Source organism: Zonotrichia leucophrys, chromosome 18 (genome assembly GCF_028769735.1).
Source record: "Zonotrichia leucophrys gambelii isolate GWCS_2022_RI chromosome 18, RI_Zleu_2.0, whole genome shotgun sequence".
Taxonomy (NCBI): Eukaryota; Metazoa; Chordata; class Aves; order Passeriformes; family Passerellidae; genus Zonotrichia; species Zonotrichia leucophrys.
The window spans coordinates 3,598,503-3,625,591 of record NC_088187.1 but is presented as its reverse complement, the minus strand read 5'-3'; the positions used below and the strand labels follow the sequence as shown (position 1 = coordinate 3,625,591).

The following is a 27,089-nucleotide window of genomic DNA, read 5'->3' as shown; positions in this document are numbered from 1 at the left end:
CTTTTGCCCAGCTTGGGCAGAAGAGCTTGTCACAGACATGTTTTTATGAAAAATTCTTTCCTTAGGATTTTTTCTCCTGAGAAGATGAGAGGCCTCAGGAACAAAATGTAAACAATGATTATCTGCTGCTGTGGAATGCAACAGGTGCATCTGTGATTGGTCTCATAGAATTGTTTCTATTTAATGGCCAATTACAGTCAGCTGGCTCGGACTCTCTGTCCCAGACACAAGCCTTTGTTATCATTCTTTCTTTTGCTATTCTTAGCTATCCTTCTGATGAAACCCCTTCTTCTATTCTTTTAGTATGGTTTTAATATTATCATAAAATAATAAATCAGCCTTCTGAGACATGGCGTCAGATCCTCATCTCTTCCTTTATCCTGGGACCCCAACGCCATCACACCCATTTGTACAAGCAGATTGTGTCAAGCCCCTGCTGCAGGCAGCCACGCCAGGCTCCAGCACTCACGGAACATGGTCATGAACTGGCTGGGCTGCAGGTTCCAGTAGCCCCAGTTGGTGCGGTAGCCGCGCAGCGTGGCGTACTCCTCGTGGTTGTAGGCTGGCTCTGTCCCAAAGGTGTCGATGACCCGGACACGGCACCTGCGGGGCACACACCCCCTGAGGACACCTGCTGTCCCCAGGAACCCCATCTGCACCCCAAGGAGAGTGAGAGGAATGGTGGATTTGTCTTTACAAACCAGCTGTGGGTCTGCTGGTACATAAAACCAGCACTGGGAAATAAAAAAAAACAACAGGAAGGATTCCATTGATTGATGAATGGAAAAAGATATTTCCTTTTACAAATAAACTTTAGGTTTGTTGATAAATGAAGTTGGATATTGAAAGATGAAAGAAACAATGGGGAAAAACCATGAATTCCATAAGAATTAAAAACTAAAAGGGAGTGTTATACATTATCATGCCAGCAGGAGAACCCACAGTGTGAGGGGCAGGGGCTGCAGGAGCGGAGCAGAGATGCAGCTCCTTGCTCCTGAAGCTGTTGGCCGTGGATCCCAAGTGAGAGGAATAGTGGATTTTTCTTTACAAACAAGCTGTGGGTCTGCTGGTAGATAAAACCAGCACTGGGAGATAAAAGAAACAATGGGAAGGATTCCACTGATTGATGAGTGGAAAAAGATATTTGCTTTCACAAATAAACTTTAGGTTTGCTGATAAATGAAGTTGGATATTGAAAGGTGAAAGAAACAATGGGGAAAAACCATAAATTCCATAAGAATTAAAAACTAAAAGGGAGTGTTGTACATTAGAGTGGAATCTTGGGTATTAGGCATTTCAGGAAGTCTGTACCTCTCAAGTACCTCAGCCAATGGGGAAAGAGAGAAGGGAAATGTGGCCAGGAAATTGAGGTAAAAAGGAGGTTGCATCCTCCAAAAATTTGAGAGATCCCAGGGGAATGCTCCATGGCCTCTCCCTTTATTCCAGTAAAGTAAAAGGACTCCTCTTACTCCTTTTTGGACATAAACTTCTGAATTTTCCTGACAAAAGGGTGCAGCAACATCCCAAGGAGCCCTTCCCAGCACTGCTCCCTCCTTGCAGGACAATTTCCCTTTGCAGGACCCTCAGCTCCCCAGCAACTGTGAGAATGATGAATCTCCCAAAAGTCTATTATTAATGCCTTTCCCAATATCCTGGGAATGCTGAGGCAGGCACTACCAGCACAAGGCTGAGGAGAGAAGAGGAACAACAAGCAAGGGAAGAGCGAAACAAGCTGAATTCAAAAGCAAATGCATTTATAATAAAAGCAATAACAGAGCTTGTCATTTTTCTCTCTAATAAAATTGTGTAGGATAGTGGAAGAGATGGGAAAAAATGTAATAAATAGCTGGTCTATCAGCACTAAATTAAATCGCAGATTTTCCAGGCTGGTGATGTACCAGGGGATGATGACATTTGTCTTGATGTTCAAGGAGCCAGGGATAGGGCTCCTTACAAATTCCCAAGGCTCACCCTCCCCTGGCTGCAGGAATGGAATGGAAGCACACATCAACACACTGCAGGCACATGCAGGGTTTGGTCTTTCCCCCAACTCTCTCTCTTTTATTGAGGTTTTTTCCTAAATACCTGAGGCTCAGAATGCCTCATGCTGTGGCAGAAGGGGACACAGCAAGGCACCAGGCAGGCAAAAATCAAAGGTAAAATCAAAGGGTCTGGCTCCTTGGGTGGGTCATTAATCTTTGCTTGCTAATTAATGAAATGGAGATGAAGAGCAGGCTTTGCTTACCTGTATTTCTTAAAGGAGAGCCCCATGTGCTGCTTCATCTGCTGGAGGCCGTGGTAGTCGGTGTAAATCAGGTCGAAAGGCAGAGGACTGGTCAGGGGGCAGTTCCCCCGTCCTGGAGGCACCCCTAAGTGACTGGGGAGAAGCAGGAGGGATCAGCCCCCAGCACAAACACTCCTTTCCCTGCTGAGCCATCAAACAGCTCCTCTTTGATGGAGGGGGAGGCAGATGGTTCTCCTCGCCCCAGTTTTTATTTCCCAGGCCAAAGATCGGGAGAGTCCTGGTCCCTCCCCATCTTTGCAGCTGCTCCAGCTGAGCTCCTGCTCCTCCCAGATGGACTGTGAGGCACAGCATCCCCAGCCAGGGCTCTCCAGCATCCCAGTCCCCACACACCCTCCCTTGGACCTCTCTTGTTGAAGACACCAGATTTCGTTTACTTTCATTGCAGTCACACCAGTGACAGACTTGTAAAGCCACATCTTTCCTCTCCTCTCTGCCTGCAAGGTTCCCAGCTGAGCCTAAAGCTCCCTGTTCCCAGCTCCACATCCCTGGAATGTCTCTCTTATTCCACTCCTTCCCCACCACATCCCAGAGCACTCTCAGCTTTCTCCTTGACTCTGCTGGCAATGCCTGTCCTTGTATGCTGGACACATTTCATTCATATTTCTCACTTTTGGTCCCATTTATGAAATAATTCCATAAAACAGGGGGCAGCTGGGCCCTGGGTCTCACTCAGGGGGTTCCCAGCCGTTCCTTACAAACAGCCACACTCAGCCCCTCTGCCCTGCTCCAGTGGATAAAATGCACTATGAAAATCCAGATAAACTCAACTGACAGTAATCTCTTTATCAAGACCATCAGTTACCTTGCTGCCTGAGCAAGATGTGATTAATCCAGCAAGATACAGGGCTGCTAAACCTGTGGTGTGTCTCCTTCCATTTCCAATTACCTCTGTGAACTGATGAATCCCTCTCTCCAAAGCTGTTCCACCAAGTGTACCACTGATGTCAGCCTGACAGCCCATCTGCTTGTCTGGACCATATTTCCTCCTTCTCAGAAAAAAAAAAAAAGCCCTGTGACACCTTCCAGCTTCAGCAGGTTTCTCAAAAATCCATGTTGCTTGTACTTGTGATTTCCCAGTGCCAGTTTGCTCAGAGGCTGATTCACTCCGCAGTTTTAATGCTCCTGTATTTTGTTTTTCCTCCTAAAGATGATAATTTCTCATCCTCCTAACTTCATTCACACCCAAAAAGCAGAATTATCCTCATGGAAAACCAAACTGCTGAGCTGCTTTGGTCCACCCAGGCTGTCTCACTCCCACTACGCAGTTGTCCCGTTCCATTCTCAGTCCTTCCAACAAGGCTGAGGAATTCCTGGTTTATTTCACAAGTCTGAGCTCAGACACTGTGAAATCTCACCCTTAGCTCCTGCCTGCCAGGACGTCTGTCTTTGTTTTCTTCTGGGTTCTTCTCTTACTCCAAACCTCTATTTGTAGATGGGAATTCATCCCAGCCATGCCTGTAGGTATTTTCTCTTCTTTAAGGAATAAAAGTTCTGGTCAGGCTTTACACTCCCAGGCTTTGAATCTTTCCTTCTGTGTGAGCTCTCTTACTGGTTCTCTCAATTTCTCAGCATTTTCCCTTCTGAACCTGAGAATTCCCTTTCCAGCCCTACCTGGGGTTTATGTGTTCCTCAGCTGAAGCTCAAATGGACCCATGGCCATCCTCTGAGGAGCACTTCCATAAGGTCCTCAGCCAAGCCCTTCAGCATTTCACCTTTCAATCCCATGGCTGCTTCCAGAGGGAATTGATGGCTTTCCTATCCAGGAAAAGCCAAGGGACACAATTGTCACAAGGATTTACTCTCCACAGAAGGAGAACGAGCCACCCAGAGCCAGAAATTTGTTGGCCATAAGAAATATGATAAAGGGCTCTTGGTTGTCTCCTGGCCACACCTCCCTCCTCTTCTGAACCTGACCTGGAGGAAGATGCCCCTGCTCATTGCAGGAGTTTGGACCAGAACACCTTTAAAAGGTCCCTCTGAACTCAGACTTTTCTATTATTCTGATGTGGCTCCAAGCCCTTGAGCACTGAGAATCAAGATCCTTCTTCCAGCCCCATCCCAACCTGACCCAGTGCAGAGCCACCCCAAACTCCTGACTATGACAGGGACTCCAGAAAATGTGTAAATGTGGAACAACCTCGCTGGCCAAAGCCAGGAAAAACAGAGAATTTCAATTTAAGACAAAGAGCTGCTTTTGCAGCTGCTTCATTGCTCTTGTCAGAAGGAATCTCAGCATCAGCTCAGGGCAGCCTGGCCGGGGATGCCGCAGGGGGAACAGGTTGCAGTTTTGTCACTTTTATGCACAATTTTACACGACAGGACTGATTGGGAAGATGGCAGGAATAGAAAGGCTCTCACCTCCCACAGCCACCTCGGTACAATAAATAGGGCACCAAGGAGACTCAGTCTCCCGGGAAGGCTGAAGGGGAATTTTTAAGCCAGGATTTTGTAGAGATGGAATTCTAAACAACACATTTGCTCACACAGTGCTGCTTTTTCCTCAGTCATCAGACAAACAGTGATTTACACCAACCTGCACTGTGGTGGAACCAATCCATAAAGCTTGTATTTAACTAAAAATCCCCAAACCATTACACTGTGCTTGCAGCACTCACCATCCTCTAGCTGGTACATGTCACACAAGCCACTGCACTACAAAATAATCTGTAATTTAAGGAAGCCCTAACCAAGCTTGACGAGGGGCTGCAGGAGGCAGCAATTAGTGTAACTCATACTGAAGCCTCCAAAAAAGTTTCCACCAGTTGGGAAGAGCAGGTCTGACTCTCCCAACTCCCATCAGCACCACAATCTGCCACACATCCCCTCTCCAGGTGCTCAGGACTTGCCACATCCATTTATACTCCCTGTGCCATGGCTGCGTGGCTGGAATAGCTCTGAGAGCAGGAGCAGTGCTTTGAGCAGAACATCCCTCCATTTACCCCCCTTATCCTCCCTAAACACTTTATAACCACTGATTTTAATATTCCACTCATGCAAATCCAGCCTGCACCTCTGAGATGGGGGCGGGGGGGAGAATTTTTTTTTTTTTATTCCTCCTTATTTAAACATTCTTTATTCAGGCTTTCATCATTTGCCAGTTAAGTCAACTAATTTTCTACTAAACCCAATTTCACTCATGGTTGGAGTGCAATTTCCCTGATTTTTCCTCGTGCCATGTACTATTAATGGCGCTTGAAATTACGCAAATAAAATTGATGAGCGCAAACGCCGCCTTCGCCGCCAGCACAGCCCGGGGATCTGCTGGGGAAACCTCCCCTCCCAGACCAGCCATGGGTGGTGACCAGCTCAGCACCTCTGGCTGGTGATCCAGGGCTTTGTCCCATCCCAAATCCTGCATCAGCTGAGCCCTGGCTCCTCTCTGGGAGGGAGCAGCCGGAGCGGCTCCGATCCAAGCGGATGCCGAGCTCGCCTCCCCGCCAGCTGCCTCCACCAGCTGTGCCTACTCCAGAATAAATCTCCAGCAGCTTCTTGCCCTGCTATTTTCCTCTCAGAGGTACTTTAATCAGCCAGGGGACCGTCTCCTCCCTGGGCATGGTGCAGGCGCTCTGGAGTCAGATGACTGCAGGGTTATCTTTACATCCCATTGACCTATTTTCAAATTAACCCGAAGCTTCTTTCTGCACTATCACTCCTGGTGCTGAGAAGTCCAGGACTAAATGGATCTCGTGGGCATCTCCTGGCAGCCTGGGCCAATATTTTGTATTATGTTTAATTGCATCTTCTCTGCCCACATCTGTGCCATCAGCAAGGCTGAGAACAGACCAGGGATCCTGTTCTCACTGCTCCCTGAGCTGCAAGAGCCCAGCAGGCACAGGGATGTTATCCAGGGATTAAAGGTGCCAGAGCCAGGCCTGAGCAGCTCCCAGGGGTCTGTGACAACCCCATCACAGCCAACAAGTGCAAATCTAAGCCCACAGAATGAACATCCTACTGCTTGCCCTCTGCCCCCAGCTCTTTCCCTGCTGGAATGAACACTCACTGCAAATGAGGTTTTCAAACCAATTTCAGCACCTGCAATGGTTTCACTTTTGCAAAGTACACCTGGACTGTTTCTCTGGTCCATCATTGATCTTGTATGACACAGCCCTACCCATCCAGGGAGGAAGTTCAGTAATCCTTTTATTTATTTCCAAGATCTAGAGATGCACAGGACGGCGCCAGAACAAACACTTCTTTCTGGTCAGAGACTCAGCAAATATGAAGGAACTTCCCAGGAAAGGAGAAATCAATACTTGGATTCCTGCAGGGAGGAGCAGAAACTGAGCACTCACGTGCTGGTAGTGCCTGAGCAGACCCTGGGACAGATGGGCTGCTCTCCTGCTGTCCCAGCTGCTCCAGCAGCTCCAAAAAAAGGAAGAAATTCTCCCTTGTGAGGGTGGTGAGGCCCTGGCAGAGGCTGCCCAGAGAAGCTGTGGCTGCCCCACCCATGGGAGAGCCCAAAGTCAGGTTGGAATCGAGCACCAGGAGCACCTGGTAAAGGCTGAAGGTTCCTCCCCAGTGGTGCAGAGCTGATCAATCCACAGCTTTTCCCTGCAGCTCCATCAGGATCACATGGAATCAGCCACTTCTGGCTGTTTCCACAAGCAGTTCCTTTCTCTCCCACACAACAGCAGGACTGGTTTCGCCAGCTGGCGAGGGGAGTGAAGCCAGAGCCTGGGCATGGCGCAGGTTTTCATGTGAACAGATGTGAGACAGAAAGATGGCTTTAATCTGCCAGGAGACAATCAGAAATGTGCTTTCTGGACATGGTGTTTCCATCTGAACAGCCCTTTTTGCAGCCTGAGCACACCTCAGTGAGCACAGAAAGAGCAGGAAAATCACAGCTCTTGCTGAGTGCCAGGCACTGAGAGGAGATGGGGCAGTGGGAGCAGAGCCAAATCCCACCACAGCTCCAAGGCTCCATCCTCCCCACCCCAGCACAGGGAGGGTGGCTCAGCACCCAGCATGCTGGCCACAGCAGGAAAGGGCTGCCAGCACCGGGTACAGGCACGTGCTGCAAACCCAGCGCTTTGCCAGGACTAGAATTAAGAGTCCAGAACTTGACACAGGAGCAATTAAGCTCCAGGAACGCTTTGTAAAGCCCTGACCCCAAGAGGCATCAAATCCCATTTTCTTCGACTTTCTGTCCTGCTTTATGAGCAGTTAATTTCGAGGGGACCATTGAGAAAATCACCTTTCAGTGCTTTTCTGAACTCCCCAGCAGCTCACAGCTCTGCAGCCCCTTCTCCCCCAGCCTCTTCCTTAGCTCCAGAAAAGCAGCTGGACATGCCAAGATGACCACTCCCATGGCTCAAGGATGAGGGTAGGAGATGCAGCATCCAGGAGTGCCCCTTGTGCTGCTCCTCCCAGGGAAAAAGGCTGAGAGGATCCTTCCTGCCTGACCCCAGGGCACGGGTTTATTAAAGCTTTTTTCGCGGGCACAGCCATTGCTCCAAAGTGCTGCTTGTAATTTTCCACCATCTACTCATGAGCTGCCTCATTAACAACCCAGCTCAGAGCTTTCAGGCACTTCCCACTCCTCCCCTAGCAAGCAACACCAACACTGGCCTGGATTCTCACCTCCCTGAAAGCACTTTTGGGCTACCAACACAGCACCAGGGATCTTCAGCATGAATCAAGTGTTGCTGTTCAGATTTGGGGTTCTGCTTCTTCCCTCCCTGCTTCAAGACAAGGCTCAAAATGCTGCTGGCTGCCCACCCAGCACAAATCTCAGAGAGAAAACAGCTCCTGGCTCCCTGCTCCAGCTCAGCAGTTCGTTTTCCTTCGGGGAAGATGCACACAGAAATACAGAATGGTTTGGGTTGGGAGGGAACATATAACCCTGTGATTCACCCTTTACCTCTCCAGAGGCACCAGAAGCAGCTCACAAATTCACTGTGAGTTCAAAGGAGAATAAACACCTGCACTTAGCTCAACTACAGGAGAAAAAATAGCCCCTGGGTAGGACTCGCAGTGGAATTCACAGATCTTTAAAGTCTGTAGTGGGTAAAAGATAACCCAAATAAACTGGCCCTGAAAAACCAATCTGTGATCTCAGACCCCACAGGGACATTTGGACAGTGCTGAGCTGAGCTGAGGATGAAGTCTGCAGATTCCCTGAGCTCCTTATCTTTGTTCCAGATTAGCATCGGTCCCTGAACCAGAGGAAGAAGCATTTGACACCCCTGGCCCTCACTGCTGGGCAGGGAGAGGTGCCCAGCACACACATGGGTGTCACACTCCCAACATGTTTTCACCCCCAGCCCTCCATCACCAGCTTTTTTGACCAGGGCCTTACTTCTCCTCCTTCATTTTCTTGATCCTCAGCATTCCTGACCCACTCCAGACCACTCCAGGCACTGCTGCATTGCAATCAATACAGATGCTAATCATGAACAGCTCTGATAACCACTGGCTGAAGTGTATGCAGGCAAATCTTCCAGTGATCCCTTGCCAATGATCAATACACGCAGAAAAATCAGCTCAGAAATTTGAAGAGACGAAAAAAAAAAAATCCAAACCAGGAGAGAGGTTAATCTGTGCTGAATAATTTATGGACTCCAGTGAAGGCTTTGCTGGGCTGGAGCAGCCACAGCTCCCAGCCATGAAAAGAGCAGGGTTTGCCAAAGAAAAATACACAAGGATGGTGTCAACATTTCACACTCCTGGAGCAAAATATCCCCAAACCCACCTTAACACTGCACAAGCAAAATATCCCCAAACCCACCCCTACACTGCTCAGGCAAAATATCCCCAAACCCACCCCAACACTGCTCAAGGTCAGCAAGAGACAGCCAGGATGGGAGAGGACAGATTCAGGCTCAGTCTACAGAAGAGCAAAGCTTTGCTGCTTCAAGGGGGTGCAGGGGACAGCAGGGACAAGGAATCAGAGTGCCTGGGTTGCCCCTTCCCCAGGGACAGGGATTTGGCTTTGCTGCATCCCCCAGCACAGCTCCAGCCCTTTGTGCATCCCTGGCTCTCTGCAACCCCTGCCCAAGGCTGTGGCTGCAGGTAAAACACCTCCAGGCTGTAAGGAAGAGCCCGAGATTAACTCTTAGCACACCTCAGGACTAATTACTCATGTTCTGCTAAGCCTCCCACTCGCTCCTGGTCACAAAAGCTTTTCCCAGCTCTCCTCAGAGGCAGCAGCCCAGCAGCAGGGATGTCACTGAGAGATCTGCAGGATCCAGCACCAGGATTGCTGGCACTATTCATTCCTCTGCCCCCCTGTGACACCCACATTAACCCATCTCCTGAGGGGCTGCACAAAGGTGCCACTGGTGGCACTCCAAGCACTGGGCTTGGTCTCCAAAGGGACAGAGGGATGTGGTTACATCCCAGCTCCTGCCTGCACTGACCCCAGCCCACTGAGAGGAATAGTGGATTTGTCTTTACAAGCAAGCTGTGGGTCTGCTGGTAGCTAAAAGCAACACTGGGAGATCAAAGAAACAATGGGAAGGATTTCATTGATTGATGAATGGAAAAATATATTTGCCTTTACAAATAAACTGCAGGTTTGCTGATAAATGAAATTAGATGTTGAAAGATGAAAGAAACAATGGGGAAGAAAAACCCCTAAATTCTGTAAGAATTAAAAATTAAGAGGGAGAGTTGTACATTAGAGGGGAATCTCTGGTATCAGGTGTATGGGAAGTCTGAACCTCTCAAGTACCTCAGCCAATGGGGAAAGAGAGAAGGGAAATGTGGGAAATTGGGGTAAAAAGGGAGGCTGTGTCCTCCAAAAATCTGAGATCCCAGGGGAATGCCCCATGGCCCCTCCCTTTATTTGAATAAAGTAAAAGGACTCCTCTGTCTCCTTTTTTGCACATAAACCTCTGGTGTTTGTGGATTAATTTTCCTAACACCATCAACATGAAAGTGAGCACTCAATGTGGGTGTCCAGCATTTAAAACATCACCAAAGGCAGGCACAGGACATGTGTTTGGGGAGGTGGGGACATTTTCTGGGACACTGAGAAGAGCAAGATGTGCAGCCCCAGCCCAGCTCGCTCACTTCCCATCTCAGCTACCCAGGGGAAGAGACAGAGCTGCCATTCCCAGGAGTCCCAAGGGACACATCCAAATCTGCATGAGAGGAGGAGCTCTCATCACTGAGAGGTGACGGGGAAGCTCCCAGGATTCTGGCAAAGGCAAAATACTCCAGGCAGCAGGGCAGCTCTCACCAGAGTCACTCACAGAGGGAAACGGGTGCTGCAAAAGCTCCCCGCCTCCCTAAACAACCACCATGAGGTTTGTCATTATAAAACACAAACAAGAACCACACAACAACAACAACACAGCCCTCCCAGCCATTAACTCCTTTCATCCTTGACTACACGGGTATTATTTAGCATGTCACTCCTGCCTCTTGGAGGAGATGCTGCCTCTTGCATTAGGACCGGGATTTTTTTAAAGTTAATTAGTTAGGAGCTAATTCCATCCATTAATTCTGAATGCTGCAAGGGCTGGGTTGGGGGTTTTGTTGTTTTCTCCAGGATTGTTGGGGTTTTTTCACTCCCTTTTCAGCATGGCTCATTATGTGGCTGATGCTGGCTTAGCATCTCCTAAAGCCTGCCCAGTCCCCGAGGCAGCTCCAGGCTCTTCTTGATTTATAACCCATCTAATTTGCAATTTCCTTGGTTCTTGCCCTCTGATCAGGAGGAGAACAAACCTTATGAGGTGACAGAAGGCAGCAGTGTCAGCCCAGTAATAACAGAGAGGAACATCAGCAGAGAGGAACAGGGCCCACTCTTAGCTTCTCCCTCTTTTTCCATCTAATATTGGTTTCTCTTGGAGACTGCCATCCTGTGTTGCCCCATGTCAGAAAGAGACAATCCCTTTGTGGGAAGTGCCTCCAGCAGCAGCAAATCCCCCCACAGGTCCCCAAGTCACCCCCAGCACCTCCTGAGGGGGAAGGGAAGGGAAGGGAAGGGAAGGGAAGGGAAGGGAAGGGAAGGGAAGGGAAGGGAAGGGAAGGGAAGGGAAGGGAAGGGAAGGGAAGGGAAGGGAAGGGAAGGGAAGGGAAGGGAAGGGAAGGGAAGGGAAGGGAAGGGAAGGGAAGGGAAGGGAAGGGAAGGGAAGGACTGCTCAACCACCAGCAAAGCCCCAGGGGCTGAGTGCAGCCATGCATGGTGGGAAGAGCCAGTGACCCACAGGACAGCTGCACCCTGCAGCCACCTGGCCACCAGTCCAGCAGGGAGCATCCCTGGGGAATGGGCTGGCAAAGGGAGCTTTCCCATGGCCAGCTCCAGGCAGGTGTCAGGGGACACAGGTGATGCTGTGTGCTGGCAGCAGGAACCATTCTGCTCAGATCAAGCACTGAAGCCACAGGGCAGAGCCCTGCTCCAGATATGTCCACATCAGCTCCATGCAAAGCATCACCATCAGTCCTTCCCACTTTCCAGGGATGCAGAAGGATGGGATCTCTCCTAGCCGCAACACTGGTGGTGCAGCACAGCACCAGCACTGTCTGAGATGCAGGTGGGCAAAGAGCCTCCCCCAGCCTTCTCAGACCTGCTGCTTCCACCCAAGACCTTGATGCCATCCAGCACTCACCTCTGCAGCTCCTTCAGGGAGACTGTGACCCTCAGGCTGTGTCCCAGCATGAAGAGGGCAGCCAGGATGTCAGCCCACTGCACCATCTCACCCAGAGGGCCTCCCTTCAGCACCCGTGGGCTGAAAACGTCCCCTGACTCCTCTGTCAGGAAGCCAATATGGACAAGGATCTGCAGAGACAAGGAGAGGGGTCAGCACTGGGGAAAGGAACCATCTGGGTTTTCCAGCCCAGAATGACTTATGGTCCCTGATTCCCTCCAGCTCCTTTGCAGGCTGTAATTACTCAGGGAGCTCAGTCAGGTGTGCAGACAAATGAGCCGTGTCCAATTAGCACAGACCCAATGGCCAGAGCTTGGCCCTTTGACTGCCATTCTATGTCCTGGGGCCTGGCTTGTGCTCTCCATGTACATCACAGTCTGAACCATGGGCTGGAGCTGAATTTCCCAGCACACAGGGGCCAAAGGCACAACAGAAACGCCAACAGGAGGGCCAGGAACCTCAGCTTATCCTCAGAGGAGACCTGTCACACTCCAATGGCAGCCAGACACCATCTCCACCCACCAGGACCCATTTCCAAAATTCACCCCACTGCTCAGCAACACCAGTCCTGCCACATCCCAAATGCCTGTGAAGCCATGCCCATGGACAAGAGACCAACCCTACAGACCCACATGTGGCATTCACATTCTCTGGAAACGCCCAAATGCCATTCTCCCTTTGCCCAGGATTTTTCTCCTGGAAAGCTGAGAAGCCTCAGAGAAAAGGAAAACAATTCTCATCTCATTTGCTTCTCCTGTGTTGTACTCATGTGGAATGTGTTTGGAGATTGTTTACCCACAGGTGATTGTTTCATTGGATTCTGCTGAGTTATTTTCACTCATTGCCCAGTCAGGGCCAAGCTGTGCCAGGACTCTGGAGAGAGTCACGAGTTTTCATTATTATTTTTTTAGTATATCTTATATTAAAAAGATATGCTATATCTTTACACTTAAAAAGTATTTTTTCTGTATTCTTTAGTATAGTATAGTATATAGTGTTTACTTGGAATGTGTTTGGAGATTGTTTACCCACAGGTGATTGTTTCATTGGATTCTGGTGTGAGTTGTTTTGACTCTTTGGCCAATCAGGGCCAAGCTGTGTCAGGACTCTGGAGAGAGTCATGAGTTTTCATTATCTTTTTAGCCTTCTGTAAGTATCCTTTCTGTATTCTTTAGTATAGTATAGTTTAGTATTCTTTAATATATTATAGTATCATAAAATAATAAATTGGCCTTCTGAGAACATGGAGTCAGATCCATCATTCCTCCCTTCATCAGGGCACCCTGTAAACACAATACCCACACGCTCCCATAAATGAATTTCCCTCCCAGCTGGGTTCAGCTGCCTCGAGTGTCCCCGTACGTGTTTCTGGTCCCGCTGCCGTCCCGCCAGCCTCTGCTCGAGGCGCCGCGCCGCCCGCAGCCACTGCTGGGCCAGGTGCCGGATCCTCTTCTTCATGAAGCTCAGGGACTCCTTGCCCGTGCCAATGAGCTCCAGCAGGCGAGCCAGGTCCCTCCGGAACGTTGCCTAGGGAAGGAGCACGCTCTGCACAGTGAGTGTAGGGAAAGAGGAGCCAGAGGAGCCCCTGGGCTGCCCCGTGGCCTGGGGGAGGTTTGTCCATCTCAGCAGAGTTGATCTGAGCCCTTCCTGCTCCCCTGGAGCCATGGCAGCTCCTCCACTTAATGCCCCAAATCCCAGAGGGATCCCACTGAACACAGTGTTCCTCATGAGAACCCAGATTCCTCAGGAGGGGAAAGGCATGAATGTGTTGGAGTGGATCAGAGGGATGAAGCATCTCTGCTGTGGAGAGAGCCTGAGGGAGCTGGGGGTGTTCAGCCTGGATAAGAGAAGGCTCCAGACACATCTTCTTGCAACCTTTCTGTACTTATAGGGACTTATAAAAAGACAGGGACAGAATTTGTAGCAGGGCCTGTAAGAGCCGAAATGAGGGATGCAGGACTCCAGGGGCTCTCCAAAATGCAGTTTATTGTATCCAGGATGTCACAGCAGTCCAGGGTTGTGTGTGACAGAGCTGTGCCTACAGCTGTCAGCTCCAGCTGCAGGCAGGCCTGGAGACCCTTTGGTTTTGGTTACAATGCATTATAGACGTTTCTTTGCTGAGCAACTTAATACAGTATATTATACAATCTATACCTCAACTTTTATCTATAGCCTATCATAACTACTATAATTACCATGTTCATGTTACTGTTCTCCAATCACTGAAAGTTAGTACATTACAGTTTAAGCTAGAAGTTGTTTTTCAGTTTTCTTGCAGTGGAAAATTCTGAAACCTTTTTTCTACTTACAACTTTGCTGCCTTGTTTGCCTGTGCTTCTTTCTGCTTGGTACAAACATCTTCTTGTTTGAAGTGGGTTTATCCTTTGCTCTAAGTCATAAAAACCCCTTCTAACCAACACACCCTTTGCCTCCTTGGTTATCCAGTGAGACTGGCTCAGCAATTCTTTTCTTCTATATCAAAACTTGCTTCCATCTCTATTCCTTCATCAGACTCTACATTTAAAAATCTTTCTGCTAAGCACACATATCTGTGAGACTTCCTTGTCAAACTTTCATCCTTCCCAATAAGGCCCTGTTGCAACAGGACAAGGAGTGATGGCTTTAAACTGAGAGAGCTGACTCAGAATAGATATAAAGAGGAAACTTTTCATGGTGAGGGTGGTAAAACACTGGCACAGGTTGCAAAGAGAGGTGGTGGATGCTCCATCCCTTGCCACACTCAAGGCCAGGTCGGGCAGGCTTTGGAACAACCTGTTCTACTGCAAGGTTCCCTGCCCACAGAGAGCCCTTCCAACCCCAACCACCCTGTGAATCTGTGAAAACCCACATCAGGCATCATGGCCCTGCTGAACCGGAGTGTTTATTTCCGCTGATGCCTCCCCACAAAGCCCCTGGCACAGCAGAGGCCGAGCTGGGCCCACCTTACCTGCACGCGTGGCGGTGGCGGCGGCGAGGGCACGGCCACCGTGTGGTTCCTCCAGGGCAGGGGGGGACAGAACCACTCGACCTCGCTGAGGTAGATGAGGAAGGAGCACTCGGTGCCATCCACACCAAAGAAAGCATAGCAGGGGTCAGAGGTCCAGCGGGCCCTCATCCACTGCAAGCGGCACAGAAACACGTGAGGCCCATGGAGGAGGTGTGCCAGCCCTGCCAGCTGCCCCTGCTGTGGAAAACCTCTGTTCTCCATCCCCTTTCTCTGTCTGACAGATAAAAATGAAGGGCAAAGGGTGGAAAAGGGCTGCAAACCCAGCCCCAGTGCCACAGGGCTGGTGTTCACCCACTCAGGGTCTCCAGGGAATTTGGGGCAGAGGAAGAGCCAGGGAGGTTTGCTGGGGCTCCCTGGGTTTCCAGCACTGGTTCCAGCCTTCCCTGGGGGCACAGCCATTAATCCCCAGGAAATGATGCACCACAGGAATTTCTTGTGGCTGGCTTTGCTGGGGAGCTGCTGATCTCATCGCCCCTGGAGCAGCAGGGCAGCAGACAGATCTGCCAGCAGTCCCCAGGGATGATTTCACACAGAGGAGAATAACCAGGGACCAGAGCAGCGATTTATCATCCCCCACAACGGCTCTTGCCAGCCTCTTCCTAATTCAACTACAAAAACAAATCTGCTCAGGGACAGGTTGCTGTGCCCAATCTGTAAAGCACAGCAATCACCAGGAGGGGAGATGGGATTACAGCCTTCCACAATTGCATTACATCCTGAATTTACTCAAATCGTGGAAGGAAAGAATGGCTAACACCCCTGGAAGTGAAAAATCCACAATATTTTTTTGTACCCCCCACGTCATTTTCTTGTACCCTTCAACATCTTTCCAGGGAGACTGGGCCCTGCAGAAGCCTGAGCTTGAAGCAGGTTGGCAAGAGGAGGGAAAAGGGCAATGCTTTTAATTAGTTGATGTAAATATGCTCTCTGACAAAGCCATCATGCTCTGGGCCAAGTGCCAGGCTGCATTCCAGTATGAGGAGCAGGCTGGGCCAGGCAGGACGGATTGAGGTGGAGGTTCTGGCCACCTGAACGAGGTGCTGTTCTGGGCACTGCTGGGCTTATTCACCAGGGAATGCTCCAGAGATTCAGAGGTGATGTGGCAGAGCTTCCTCCTCGCTGTGCTTCTGGCATTGAACACACAGACTGCAGGCAGGGAGGGCTGTAGGCAGAGGTAGGCCCACAGATGATTCTGCCACAGCCTCTGGCTTCAGGGCTTTCTATCACTCCAGCTAAAGGCACATTTGGGGAGGGTATTACTGGGGCAAAACAATCCCATTTCTGTAGCAAAGCTGCCAGAGAAGATTGGACACCTCCCTCGTGTTTTCTCTTCAAAGCACAGCCCTTCTTTGCTTTCCACACCTTTGACTCTGCTCGTCCTCCTTCAATGGGCTGCACCTTTCCAATGTTAACAAACATTTTGTCCTGGAAATCATCCCATTCCCCACTGCCCTTCCCAGTTTAACCCCCAGGGTCACTGCTTTGGGCCCTTCCATCCCAGCTGGAGACCCTCTCCCAGACAAGGGACCCCAACTCACCTCCACCTTCCCAGCACAGTCGGGGTACTTGGGGTCCCTGGGCACCTCACACTGATCCCTCCTGCCTTCCATCCCTGCAGAGAGACAATTTGGGCATGGGGAGAGCTGGAGTGTGACAGAGGAGCAGCTAGAAATGCTGTGAGGAGAATGGGATGGGATGGGATGGGATGGGATGGGATGGGATGGGATGGGATGGGATGGGATGGGATGGGATGGGATGGGATGGGATGGGATGGGATGGGATGGGAGCCCCCAAGCATGTTCACTGGTGCCATAGCTGGGCTGGCAGACAGCCCCATCCCACTGGATGGAGCAGGACATCAAGATGTGAAGCATCTTCAGCACCCTTCCCAAAACAGGAAAGAAACAGAGAAAACCACCCTGCTTCAATGCAGGGAATGTTCTCTTTGCCTAAATCTCAGCAGGTGCATTTCCAGCACTTCCCTGCACCCTCTGCCTGGTCCAGACCCCAAATTCCACCCGTCCCCGCTCTTGTAAGCAGGCTGCAGGATCTAGGGAAGCACTTGACAGCCTTTTATGCTGTAAACTTGCAATAAAAACTGTCCTGCTGAGCTGCTGGAAGAAGACTCATCCCCCAGGGTGAGTTCCAGAATAACCCATAAAATGGTTAAAATGGCATCAGGATCTTTTCTCCCTCCATGGCTGGGCCAATAAAAGCCACCAGCCCTCCTCTAAGCCCTTCTTTGCCCATAATTGAAAAGCATGAGGTGCAAGAGGCAGTGGAAGGATCTTCAGCCTAAACCCCAATAACCATGCAGGCATGTGAGGAAACATCTGCAGAGCCCAGCTGCCCTCTCAGCAGTGCCACAGGGGGGTGGGAATGTCTCTCCTGGTGCTAAATCCCAGCCCCTGTGAATTTGGATCCAAACCACCAAATTTTTCTATCCAGGTGCTTGTGCGCTGCTCCTCATCTTTAATTTAGCATTTAATTCTTCATCATTTGTTCCTGACAGCCATTCAGATTTGTCACGCACGAGTTTCCCAAGGAAGGCAGCCTCAAGATCAGCCTCCATTTCTGGGATTTTTACCAAATTTGTCAAGGTTGGACCTTCCCATGGGCACAGCACAACACACAGGGGGTTTGGGGCACGGGGACCACTGACCTTTCCCATTCAGGAGGCTGTTCCGGAGAATCTGATCCACCTTTATTGCAATGTCCGACACGTTCTGAGCAATGGCCTGGATCCTCTCCATCAACCCAGCTGCTGGCTGGAACCTGGGAAAGAAACCAAATCAACCCTGAGAACTTGATGCCTCCTGTGACTGTCATATTTTCTGAAAAATCCCTTTGCCCAGGATTTCTCTCCTGGGAAGCTGAGAAGCCTCAGAGAAAAGGGAAAACAATATTATCTCATTTGCTTCTCCTGTGTTTTGCTGCTTTGGAATGTGGTTGGAGATTGTTTATCCAGCATGTGAATTGTTTTTATTTAATGGCCAATTATGGCCAAGCTGTGTCAGACTGAGGAGAGAGTCACGAGTTTTTCCATAGTATCTTTTAGCCTTCTGTCTAGATCCTTTCTCTATTCTTCAGTATAGTTTAGTATAGTATTCTTTAATATAATAATAAAATAATAAATTAGCCTTCTAAAAACATGGAGTCAGATTCATCATTCTTCCCTTCAACAGGGGTCTCAGAAAATACCACAATGTCCCAGTGGTGACACTCAGAGGTGCTCAAAGAGAAATCCATACCCAGCAGATTGAACTTAGCTCCAGGATGAAACACAGGAATGCCTGGTGCAGCATTTAACAGGCAAAGAAGTCACTGCCTTCCAGGAGGTTTGATTGAAAACCTATTTAAATCAGTGTTTTATACATATTCTGCCATTTTTTGAAGTGTGTTGTTAAACACGGATCCACCTGTGCATTTTATGCAGGAAAAATATTAAATAGACTGGCAAAAAATGTTTTTTTCTTATTTTAGATATGCTGTGTTTGAAAATCCTCTGCTGTGATAATTGGTCCTGCAGTACGAAGCTGTGCTAAAAAAATGAGTAAAAGAATAAAAATACAGAGAAAAAAAGGTAAAACTGAGGATGGCTGAGGAAGTTTGTGAGTTTGGAGCAGAGCAATGAAAAACACACAGGACATGTGGATCTCCTGATCCAGCCCATCCACAATGGTGGGGATCAGTTTTTCCTCCCAAGGAACAAGTGACAGGACAAGACAAAACAGACTTAAGGTGCACCTGGGGAAGTTTAGATTGGATAACAGGAAAAATTTCTTCACTGAAAGTGAGGCCAGGCATTGGAACAGCCTGTCCAGAGAAGCAGTGGAATCATCATCCCTGAAGTATCCCAAAAATACCCAGATGTGGTTCTTAGGGACAGGGTTTAGTGATGGGCTTGGCAGTGCTGGGTTAATGGTTGGATTCAATGATATCAGAGGTTTTCCAGCCTCAGAGATTCTGAGATTCAGGTGAGTGGACTTCCAGCAAGGAGCAGCAGCCAGGGCTGTGCAGGCCCGGGAAGCTGGGGCTGAGCTGGATCAACATCGTCCTAGCTGAACAGCTCCATTGAACTCATCTAAGGAACACGTTGTGTGAACAGGAAAAGAGAGCCCTGTAAAGAGGCTCAGTGTCAATTAAAACCTGGTGTAAGCTGGAAAAAGGCAAAGAGAACTCCATCCATCAGCAGTAGAGCCTGCCAGGCCTGACAAGGAATGAGCCCTCCCACTCCAACAACTCTCCTGTGTCTAGCAGACAGGTGTCTGCTAAGGAAGGCAGGAGCCTCCTCTGAAATGGAAAATGCAAACCCACTCCCTCTGAATTATTATAATTTTGAAATTAAGGGGCTCTCAGGAAAAGGTATGGAAATTGGAATTACAGCGCTGTACTATGAAAACTAAAAATTACAAAGACAATAGTACGAAAAAAACCCAGAAAACAAGCCACTGAGAGTCAGAACATGCCCTGCCCCCTGTGTGTGGCACAGCCCCATGCCATGGGGGCTCAGCCCTCCTGCAGTGCCAGCTGTGGCTCTGCTGCAGCAGGGATCCTGCACAAGGGGGGAGTTTTCCTCTGCAGCTCCAGGGCTGCTGCAGATGGGCCTGGGCTCCCTCTGGCCATGCAGGGCAGCAGAAAGCTGCTCCTCTGGCAATGCAGGGGGCAAAGGCTGCTGTGCTGGGCCAGGCTCAGATTGGATCCAGGTAGGAATGCTTGGCTCCTCCCCTGGGCGGAGCATCTCCCCATGGGATGCTGGGATTGGATCAGCCCTGCAGGGACACTCAGTGGCCATGGACAGCAGAGATCACCTGGAGGGAGGGTTGGTGTGGGAGAGATAAAGAAAAAACTGCCCCAGGGACAGCAGAGAACTGCCCCAGCTCTGACAGATGGGAACAGAACACACACCCCCAGCACATCTTGCATTTCCAGCCTCAGATACCTGCCACTTCCACCACAAACAGCCACCACGTCTCCATGAGTTATCCCAGTAAATAATTTTCCCTTCTTCAATGTCTGGGCCGTAAGTTTTCCCTCCTGCTGCCGCTGAGGTCGTTACAATACAGGGAAATGTCACACGCAGTGAGCAAAACCAAAAGGGCTACCTTGAATACTCATGGCACAAAAAATATGTGCTGATGTCAGGTCCTTCGTGGTGAAGTTTTATGTTTGTTCTCCAGCAGATCAGTGAACCCAAAGGCTGGGATTTAAAGTACCTCTGTCCTCAAGGCTAAAAAAATCCTGGTTTTATGAACCGACACTGCTTCGCTTGTTGATTTAAAGTCCATTTGCCAGCAGCGAGCAGCCCACATTTTTCCTTCTGGCATGGTTTACGACCATCAATATTCAGGCTGCATATCTCCACAGGGAGCCACTGATCTTGGGCTTTTAAGAAATAATAATTAAATGCAGAGGACACCGTTGCCCCCAAGTCACTTCCAACCTTTGCAGAGAATAAACCCCAGGTATCCTGCTGTAACCAGTGCAGCAGGGAGGCTGCTCATGAGGCCCTGGGAAAATATGGGCACAAAAATAACCTGAGATAAGCTCTGCTTGTCAACATGGCTCCAAGGAGATAAAATTGTCCTGGTCTGAAAGCTTGCAAACCCCCATTTCTGCAACCCTTTTTTCACCAGCAGAGGCACTCAGTAAACACCTGGGATGGGCAATTTAGGAGGAAACATCACATGGATGCTGTGAATTTAGAGCCAGTGAGCCCAAACTCCTGTTTTCAACAGGAAAAGGATGTGGGCTTGGTGAAGATGCTCCCCAGGTTTCTCCATCACTCATGGCAAGGAGAGAGGATGACCACAGCCACAGCAGCACTGCTCTCACCCTTCAGAGCACTTAGATCAGCTCACAGTCCAGCTTCTGCCTCTTCCCAGAAGCTATCCCAATCCTCACTTGCTCCCAAACACCCAAGGAACCAGGTGAGCCTCAAAAATCAACAGCAACCTCAGTCCTCAACGCCTCACTGATGACCTCCAGAACTCAGCTCAGCCAGGGCTGAGCACTGGGCAGCCATAAAAATGTTCAAACAAAAATCAGGATTGTTATCCTAAATAAATTGCTTTCTTCCAGCTCAGCCTTGTCCTGCCAGGCAGCCACAGTGCTGGGTGGTGGAGCTGGCCCAGGCTCTGTGCCAGCCTGCCCAGCTCTTGTTAAGCTACAGCTGCTCCCGGAACACAAAGATTTCACCTCAAAACGTTTAGATGCGAAATGTATTTCTGAGCATCACACTCCAGTCCTCCAAACAAGGTGGGCATTGCATGAGCACCACAAGGCTTTCTCCAAAACACAGAGGATTACTGGAAAGGGACATTAAAAATGTCCACATGACTCCTGGAACATATGAAAGTGATGCCTTGAGAAGGCTGACCTAGAACAGAGACTGGACAGAGCTAAAGAATAAAGCAGGGATTTATTGAAAGGCCTCAATGGATCCACCTTGGGCAGCACAAGAGCCCAGCCAGGGCTGCACACAAGATGAACCAAAATGGACCCAAAATGCACAACCGGGCACGGGGTCTCTCACTGTGATCAGTTCTGCTCCATTTGCATCTTGCGGCTCATTGTCCAGTTCCAGCTTTAGCCCATCCAGTCCCATCCTGCTTGTTTTTCTCTCTCCAGCCCACGCTGTTTGTGCTCTGGGGCTGAGATTTGGATCATTTGTCCTTGGTGCGCAGCTGGAGCAGGAATTGTTTTGTCTCCCTATTCAGTGCAGAGAGCTCACCATCCCCTCATATAAAGCTCAAAAGTAGCACAGAATCTGAAAAATGTAAAAGCCAAAACCTGAGGCATCAAAAGGAGAGGGAGAAAAGCAGAAAAGTCCCTTTGAAACACAGAACCAGGCTCAGATCTCCCATGCTCCTCATCCTTGGATGCCACCAAACCCTCGTGGGGTTTTTCTGAGGGAGGGATTTCACACCTGGGGAGAAGAGCCACGCTCCCAGCTGGGAACACTGACAGGTCCCTGTGTTTGTATCTGCTGGGTAACAAGGCCATCACAGGAGCAGCACATTTCATGTGAGGCATTAAGGAGATGACAAGCAGGTTAAGCATAAGTTACATCAACTATCAGCACAGCGATTTGTCACCCAGGCAGGGGACAAGAAAATAAGGCAGTTAAAGGTGTATCTTCAATGTGAAAAGGTTCTCTGTGCCTCGTAGGAGTTTGATGCCTTGTTGTTAGTAACTGGAGACACCAGGAAGGACAAGGTAAGTAGCTTGTTCTGCTCAACAATAGCTCAGCAGAGCAGGGATATCCCACCACGTGGTGGATCCAAGCCAGGATGCCAGCACAGCCCTTGCCAGCCCAGTGGAAAAAGAATCTCCTTTCTTCCAGCACCACCACTGCCCAGGGAGCAGCTTTGTGCCTTTTCCCTTCCTGCTTTTTAAGTTTTTCCATAGTGACATGCTAAATGCCACCAAAATGTGCTGGCACTCTGCCAGCTATTGAAACTACACTAAATTACCACAGCTTTCCTAGAATAAATTTTTCTCTGGGACCTTAAAACCGTTTACTACAGCAAATACAGTATTTTAACTCCTAACCATCAATATAGATTTTGTCTTTATTATTTTCAGATTTATATTTCCCCCTGTTGATTAGGATTCAGATCACACTGTGCCTTATAATGCTCTGTATACAGTATTCATCTCCTTTCAAAAACTGCTATTAAGATGTATCTTTCCCCACTGACAGATCATTTGCCATAGAATATAGCCGGAGGTTGGGTTTTCTGTCACTTTTTTATGCATTAATTTGGTTCCCTTCACTTTGCTCTTGTCCCCAACTCCACAGCACCAGCTCGGATTCAGCCTGTTTATCCCTTTACAAGCCACTGTATTTTTATTGCCTTTTATAAAAGTGGCATTATGAAAAGATGAATCTCTTTCTCTTTGTGTGTTGTCTTCATAATACAAGCCCTAAACATATTTGCTTGCTCATCCAATATTTCTTGCTATTAACTTGTGAAAGCCATGGCTTTGGGAAGACCAATACAGATGGAGAAAAGCAGATGTTCTGAAGATAATACATCAACAAATTCAGCATTTGCACAGAGCAGTTTACCAAAGGATTTCCACTTGTGTCTGTGCTGCCATTTGCCTCTTTAAATATTTTCTTAAGTTGTTTGCCCAAAGACCCAAAGCAGAGCAGAAAGCAGCAGGGCTGGTGCTGCTGTTTCACTGCTCTGGGGACACAAATTACATTCAGCCCCACAGTAGCCTCAGTTTCCAGAACAGGGAGCTGAAATCCCACAGGGAAGGGAAAGGGAATGCCAAGGGAAAAAGGATCTTTTCTGTCCTCCTGGTTCTTGTGCAGCTTGTGAGGTGGTGCCTGTTCAAACATCTCCAGGGAAAATGAGCCCCAAGGGCAGCTCCAGCAGGTCACCCTGAGGGCTCAGGATGCTCTTCCCATCCATCCATCTGTCCCTTCATCCCCAATCCCCTCCAATGGGAAACACTCAGTCACCCAGCTCTGGGAAGTCACCAACTCAGTGGCTGGAAAGCTGAGGGGTCCCAGGGATGTGGGGAAAAGCTCTCATCAGAGTGCTGGATAACAAAAACAGTCATTAAAATGTTCAAGAAGATGGAGAAATTAAAAGTTTTGCTCCACAAACATAAGAGAATACAAGTAAAACTCATCCATGCTGGAGGAAAAATGTTTTTGGGAGATCCGTGCCCTGATGCGCATCTCCACATCCTCTCTGAGATGGTTTGTATCCAAAAACCCAGAATCCAGGCCTGCCCATGTGGGAGAGGGCAGGACACAGACCCAGGGGGGTTATTGGGGGGCTGATGCTCTGTCTGAAATTTGTGTCACAGTCCCCTGACACCGACAACCCCAACACAGGAGGTGGAGCACAAGGGGCAGCAGTGGCTCAGGAGGCTCAGCTGGGCATTTTCTGTTTATTGGCCTTGTAACCCTGGATTTAATCTTCATCCCTGCAGTGCTGCTCCCCTGGGCTTGGATGAGTGCTGCTCCTTGTGGTGGGAGGGCAGCACACCCCGTGCTGGGATGGGATGTGCAGGGAGGGTTCCACATCCTGCCCCATTTGGGAAAGGCTCAGACCCCCAGCAAGCAGAGAAAAAGCCCAAAGCTCTGCTTATGATCATCATGGTAGAAATTTAGAGTCATGCTGGAGGGAAGAAGGGCAGGGGCTGAGGCACAGCTGCTTTGCTCCCCCTGGAGGGGGCTCTGCCAGGTCACTCATACCCTCAGTGCCTTTCTGACATTGGACAAGGACAGGGCACCTGGCTTTGCACATGTGAGAAGGTCCATGCCACTGAGAAGTGGGTTTATTCTTCACAGGCTGCTCCTGCCAGTCAAATGAAATAAAAATATTTTTTAAAAAACCAGAGGACAGTATTTGTTCCCAGTGTAATTTCTGGGGTCTCTGTACATCCCAAGGTTTTCCACCTCAGGGTGACACAAACAGCTCAGTCTCCCCTCCATGAACACCTGAGTAAAGACCTGAGCTCACTCTGTTTGTCCTCACTGGGAATTCACCCTGGGAAATTCACCCAGAGAACATGATTTGGGATGGGAGCATTCCTTGGAAACTCCTTTGAAGCAAATGCCAGATGATGCATGGGCAGAGCCCTGACTGAACTGCTCCAACACCAAGTTACATAATAAATCACATAATAAATGCAGCAGCATTTAGCTCACTAAAGCACTTCCATTTATTTTCATTTCAGCTGATTGTGGGTGATATTTCTCACACAAATACTTTTCTAAGAGGCCCTGAGCTATCCCAAAGCCCATGGCTGCACACCCCAGGGTGGGACACTGACATTTCAGTGAGCTGGCAATAAACTTCATGAAAAAAATGATGAAAACCAGCTTTCCAACCAAACCCTGTAGCTCACCAGCACAGCCAGCAAAGTATAACCAACACCACTAATTAAAATATTTTATCAATGCTATATATTTTATCAATACTCTCAGAGTGCTTTGAGATCTTCCCCAAGCAGAACACAAAGCTGAAGCCACAAGCCCAAAACATCATTTTCCTCCTGACCCTCAGAGCAGAACTGGGCTGAGCCACAGGCCTGGGCAGCTGTGGGTTTATTTATGGGAACACAGGGGATCATGAAAAGGAGGGTTATGGGATCACCCCTTTGTTGGGGCATAAATCAGATATATTTATCTACAGGCTGGGAAAAACTCCCTTCAGTGAGCTGGGAAGGCATTGCCAGCCTCACAGGCTTCACTAAGAGGGACCTGCCTAAAAGTGAGCCCAAAACCACCAGTTGTGGTCAGAATCCTTGGGGCAGAGGATCCCCTGGGGCAAGATACATTCCTCAGCCCCCCATTTCCTTTGCCAGCTGTGTGCTTGGTGCTCATGCTGTGTTTCATTTTAGCAGGGGTATTTTGGCCCTCTGTTTGCTCCAAAATCAGGGGATCTGCTGGAGGTTAACAGTCTCTGATTTTCTTTGTGGGGTAAAGCAGACACACAGGCTGGCTAAAGGCAGCCCCACACCACCACTGCCCAGCCCTGCCCCTGTGCAGCCACCCCAAAACAACCACAGCACAAAACCAGCAGTGACTGCACTTGGCCTCAGGTGCTCGTTCAAGAAACCTCATTTGCCAGCCCTGTGATAAAGCAGTTTTCAGTGTGTCAATGCTTTGGCATGGGAATAAAATTAATTATTAATTATTAAACATTAAATAAATATAAATATAAATATAAATATAAATATAAATATAAATATAAATATAAATATAAATATAAATATAAATATCCACTTATATAAATATGAACTATAAATATAAATTTATATTTATAAATATTAAAAATAAAATTTAAAAATAAACAGAAAGCAAAGCCTCTGCTGAATTAATTTCAGCAAATTGAGCAGGAGGTGCTGGGGGAGGTACAAGCCTGGGAGCAGGAGGGGAGGGTGTGAGTGACCTGGGCATACCTTGGCACCTGTCCTATCACCATGCTGGTGATGCCCAGCACCATTTGGGCTGTGGGGCTCTTCCATGAGGCCACAACCCTTCTGGAAATGTGGGTGCATGGATGGACCCTGCTGACCTGCTGGCAGCACACAGCCACCTCCCTGCACTGCCTTAAGAGAAAAGCAATTTATCTCAGCTGCTCAGGCCTGAATTCCTCCATTTATGTCCTCTCCTGACCCTGATGGGGACTCCAGAGCAGCAGTGAGTCCCTACACTGTGCCCATCCTCTCCAAGTAACACTGAAATGGGGGTGTTTAGCCTGGAGAAAAGGAGATTCAGGGGTGCCCTCATCACTCTGCACAGCTCCTGAAAGGTGCCTGTGCTCAGCTGGGGTTGGCAGGACAGACAGAACCAGAGCACACAGCCTCAAGCTGCACCAAAGGAAATACAGGTTGGATATCAGGGAAAAGGTTTTCACAGAAAGAGTGATAAAGTTCTAGAATGTGCCCGGGGATGTGGTGGAGTCACCACCCCTGGATGTGTTTAACAAAGCCTGGATGTGGCACTGGGCACCAGGGTTTAGGTGAGGGGTTGGGGCTGGGTTGGACTTGATCTTGAAGGTCTCTCCCAACCCAGTGATTCTGTGAAATCATCCACAGATGCAGACATCCTCAGGAGCTGACAAGGAAAAGCTCATCCCCTCTGTCAGGATGGAACGGGCTGTGGAACCTGTGAGGAAGGTGAGTGCTGGGGAGGAAGGCTGCTGTCTCCTGATGCACCCCTGCTCCTGCAGCAGAGCTCAGCTCAGCAGAACCAGCACCCAGCAAAGCCAGGCTGGACCTCAGGGTGGTCTCACCTTCCCTGGGCTGCTCTGAACAGCTTTGCCCCCTCTGAGCCCCTCAGGAGATGGGAGCCAATGCTCAGAGGGGTTCAGGACTGCTCCAGGCTCACCTGGGCTGCAGGACACCACTGCCTTGGCAGGGATTTCTCTGCAGCCAGCTCGCCACCAGCAACAATTCAGGAATTAATAGAGCCAGGCTGGCAGGATGCAGGAACATCATCCATTTAGTGTCATATTGCGAGACTTTTAATTACTGGGGGAATATGGAGTCATGTAATGATTACAAGAACAAATACTTAAAGTGTGTGGAAATTAACTGAGCCTTGGCAGTAATTAAGCTTGAAGATTAATCAGTCGTTAGCAAATAACACCCTTTGCAGGCTAACCACCACGTGGGGACAGGGATGACCAGGAATGCCAGTGCTGCAGAC

General features: G+C 49.1%; 1 protein-coding gene across 1 annotated transcript in view; it reads right to left on the bottom strand.

Annotated features, from left to right (window-relative positions):
- The window catches only part of MGAT5B (alpha-1,6-mannosylglycoprotein 6-beta-N-acetylglucosaminyltransferase B), an 80,478-nt gene that overhangs the window by 18,729 nt on the left and 34,660 nt on the right, over positions 1 to 27,089 (bottom strand). The window contains exons 4-10 of the mRNA XM_064728303.1: positions 17,568 to 17,680; positions 16,444 to 16,517; positions 14,846 to 15,016; positions 13,261 to 13,425; positions 11,860 to 12,029; positions 2,246 to 2,377; positions 470 to 603 (exon numbers count right to left, since the gene is read on the bottom strand). Coding sequence (XP_064584373.1) covers positions 470 to 603; positions 2,246 to 2,377; positions 11,860 to 12,029; positions 13,261 to 13,425; positions 14,846 to 15,016; positions 16,444 to 16,517; positions 17,568 to 17,680 — 959 coding nt within the window. The remainder of the gene's footprint in view (positions 1 to 469; positions 604 to 2,245; positions 2,378 to 11,859; positions 12,030 to 13,260; positions 13,426 to 14,845; positions 15,017 to 16,443; positions 16,518 to 17,567; positions 17,681 to 27,089) is intronic.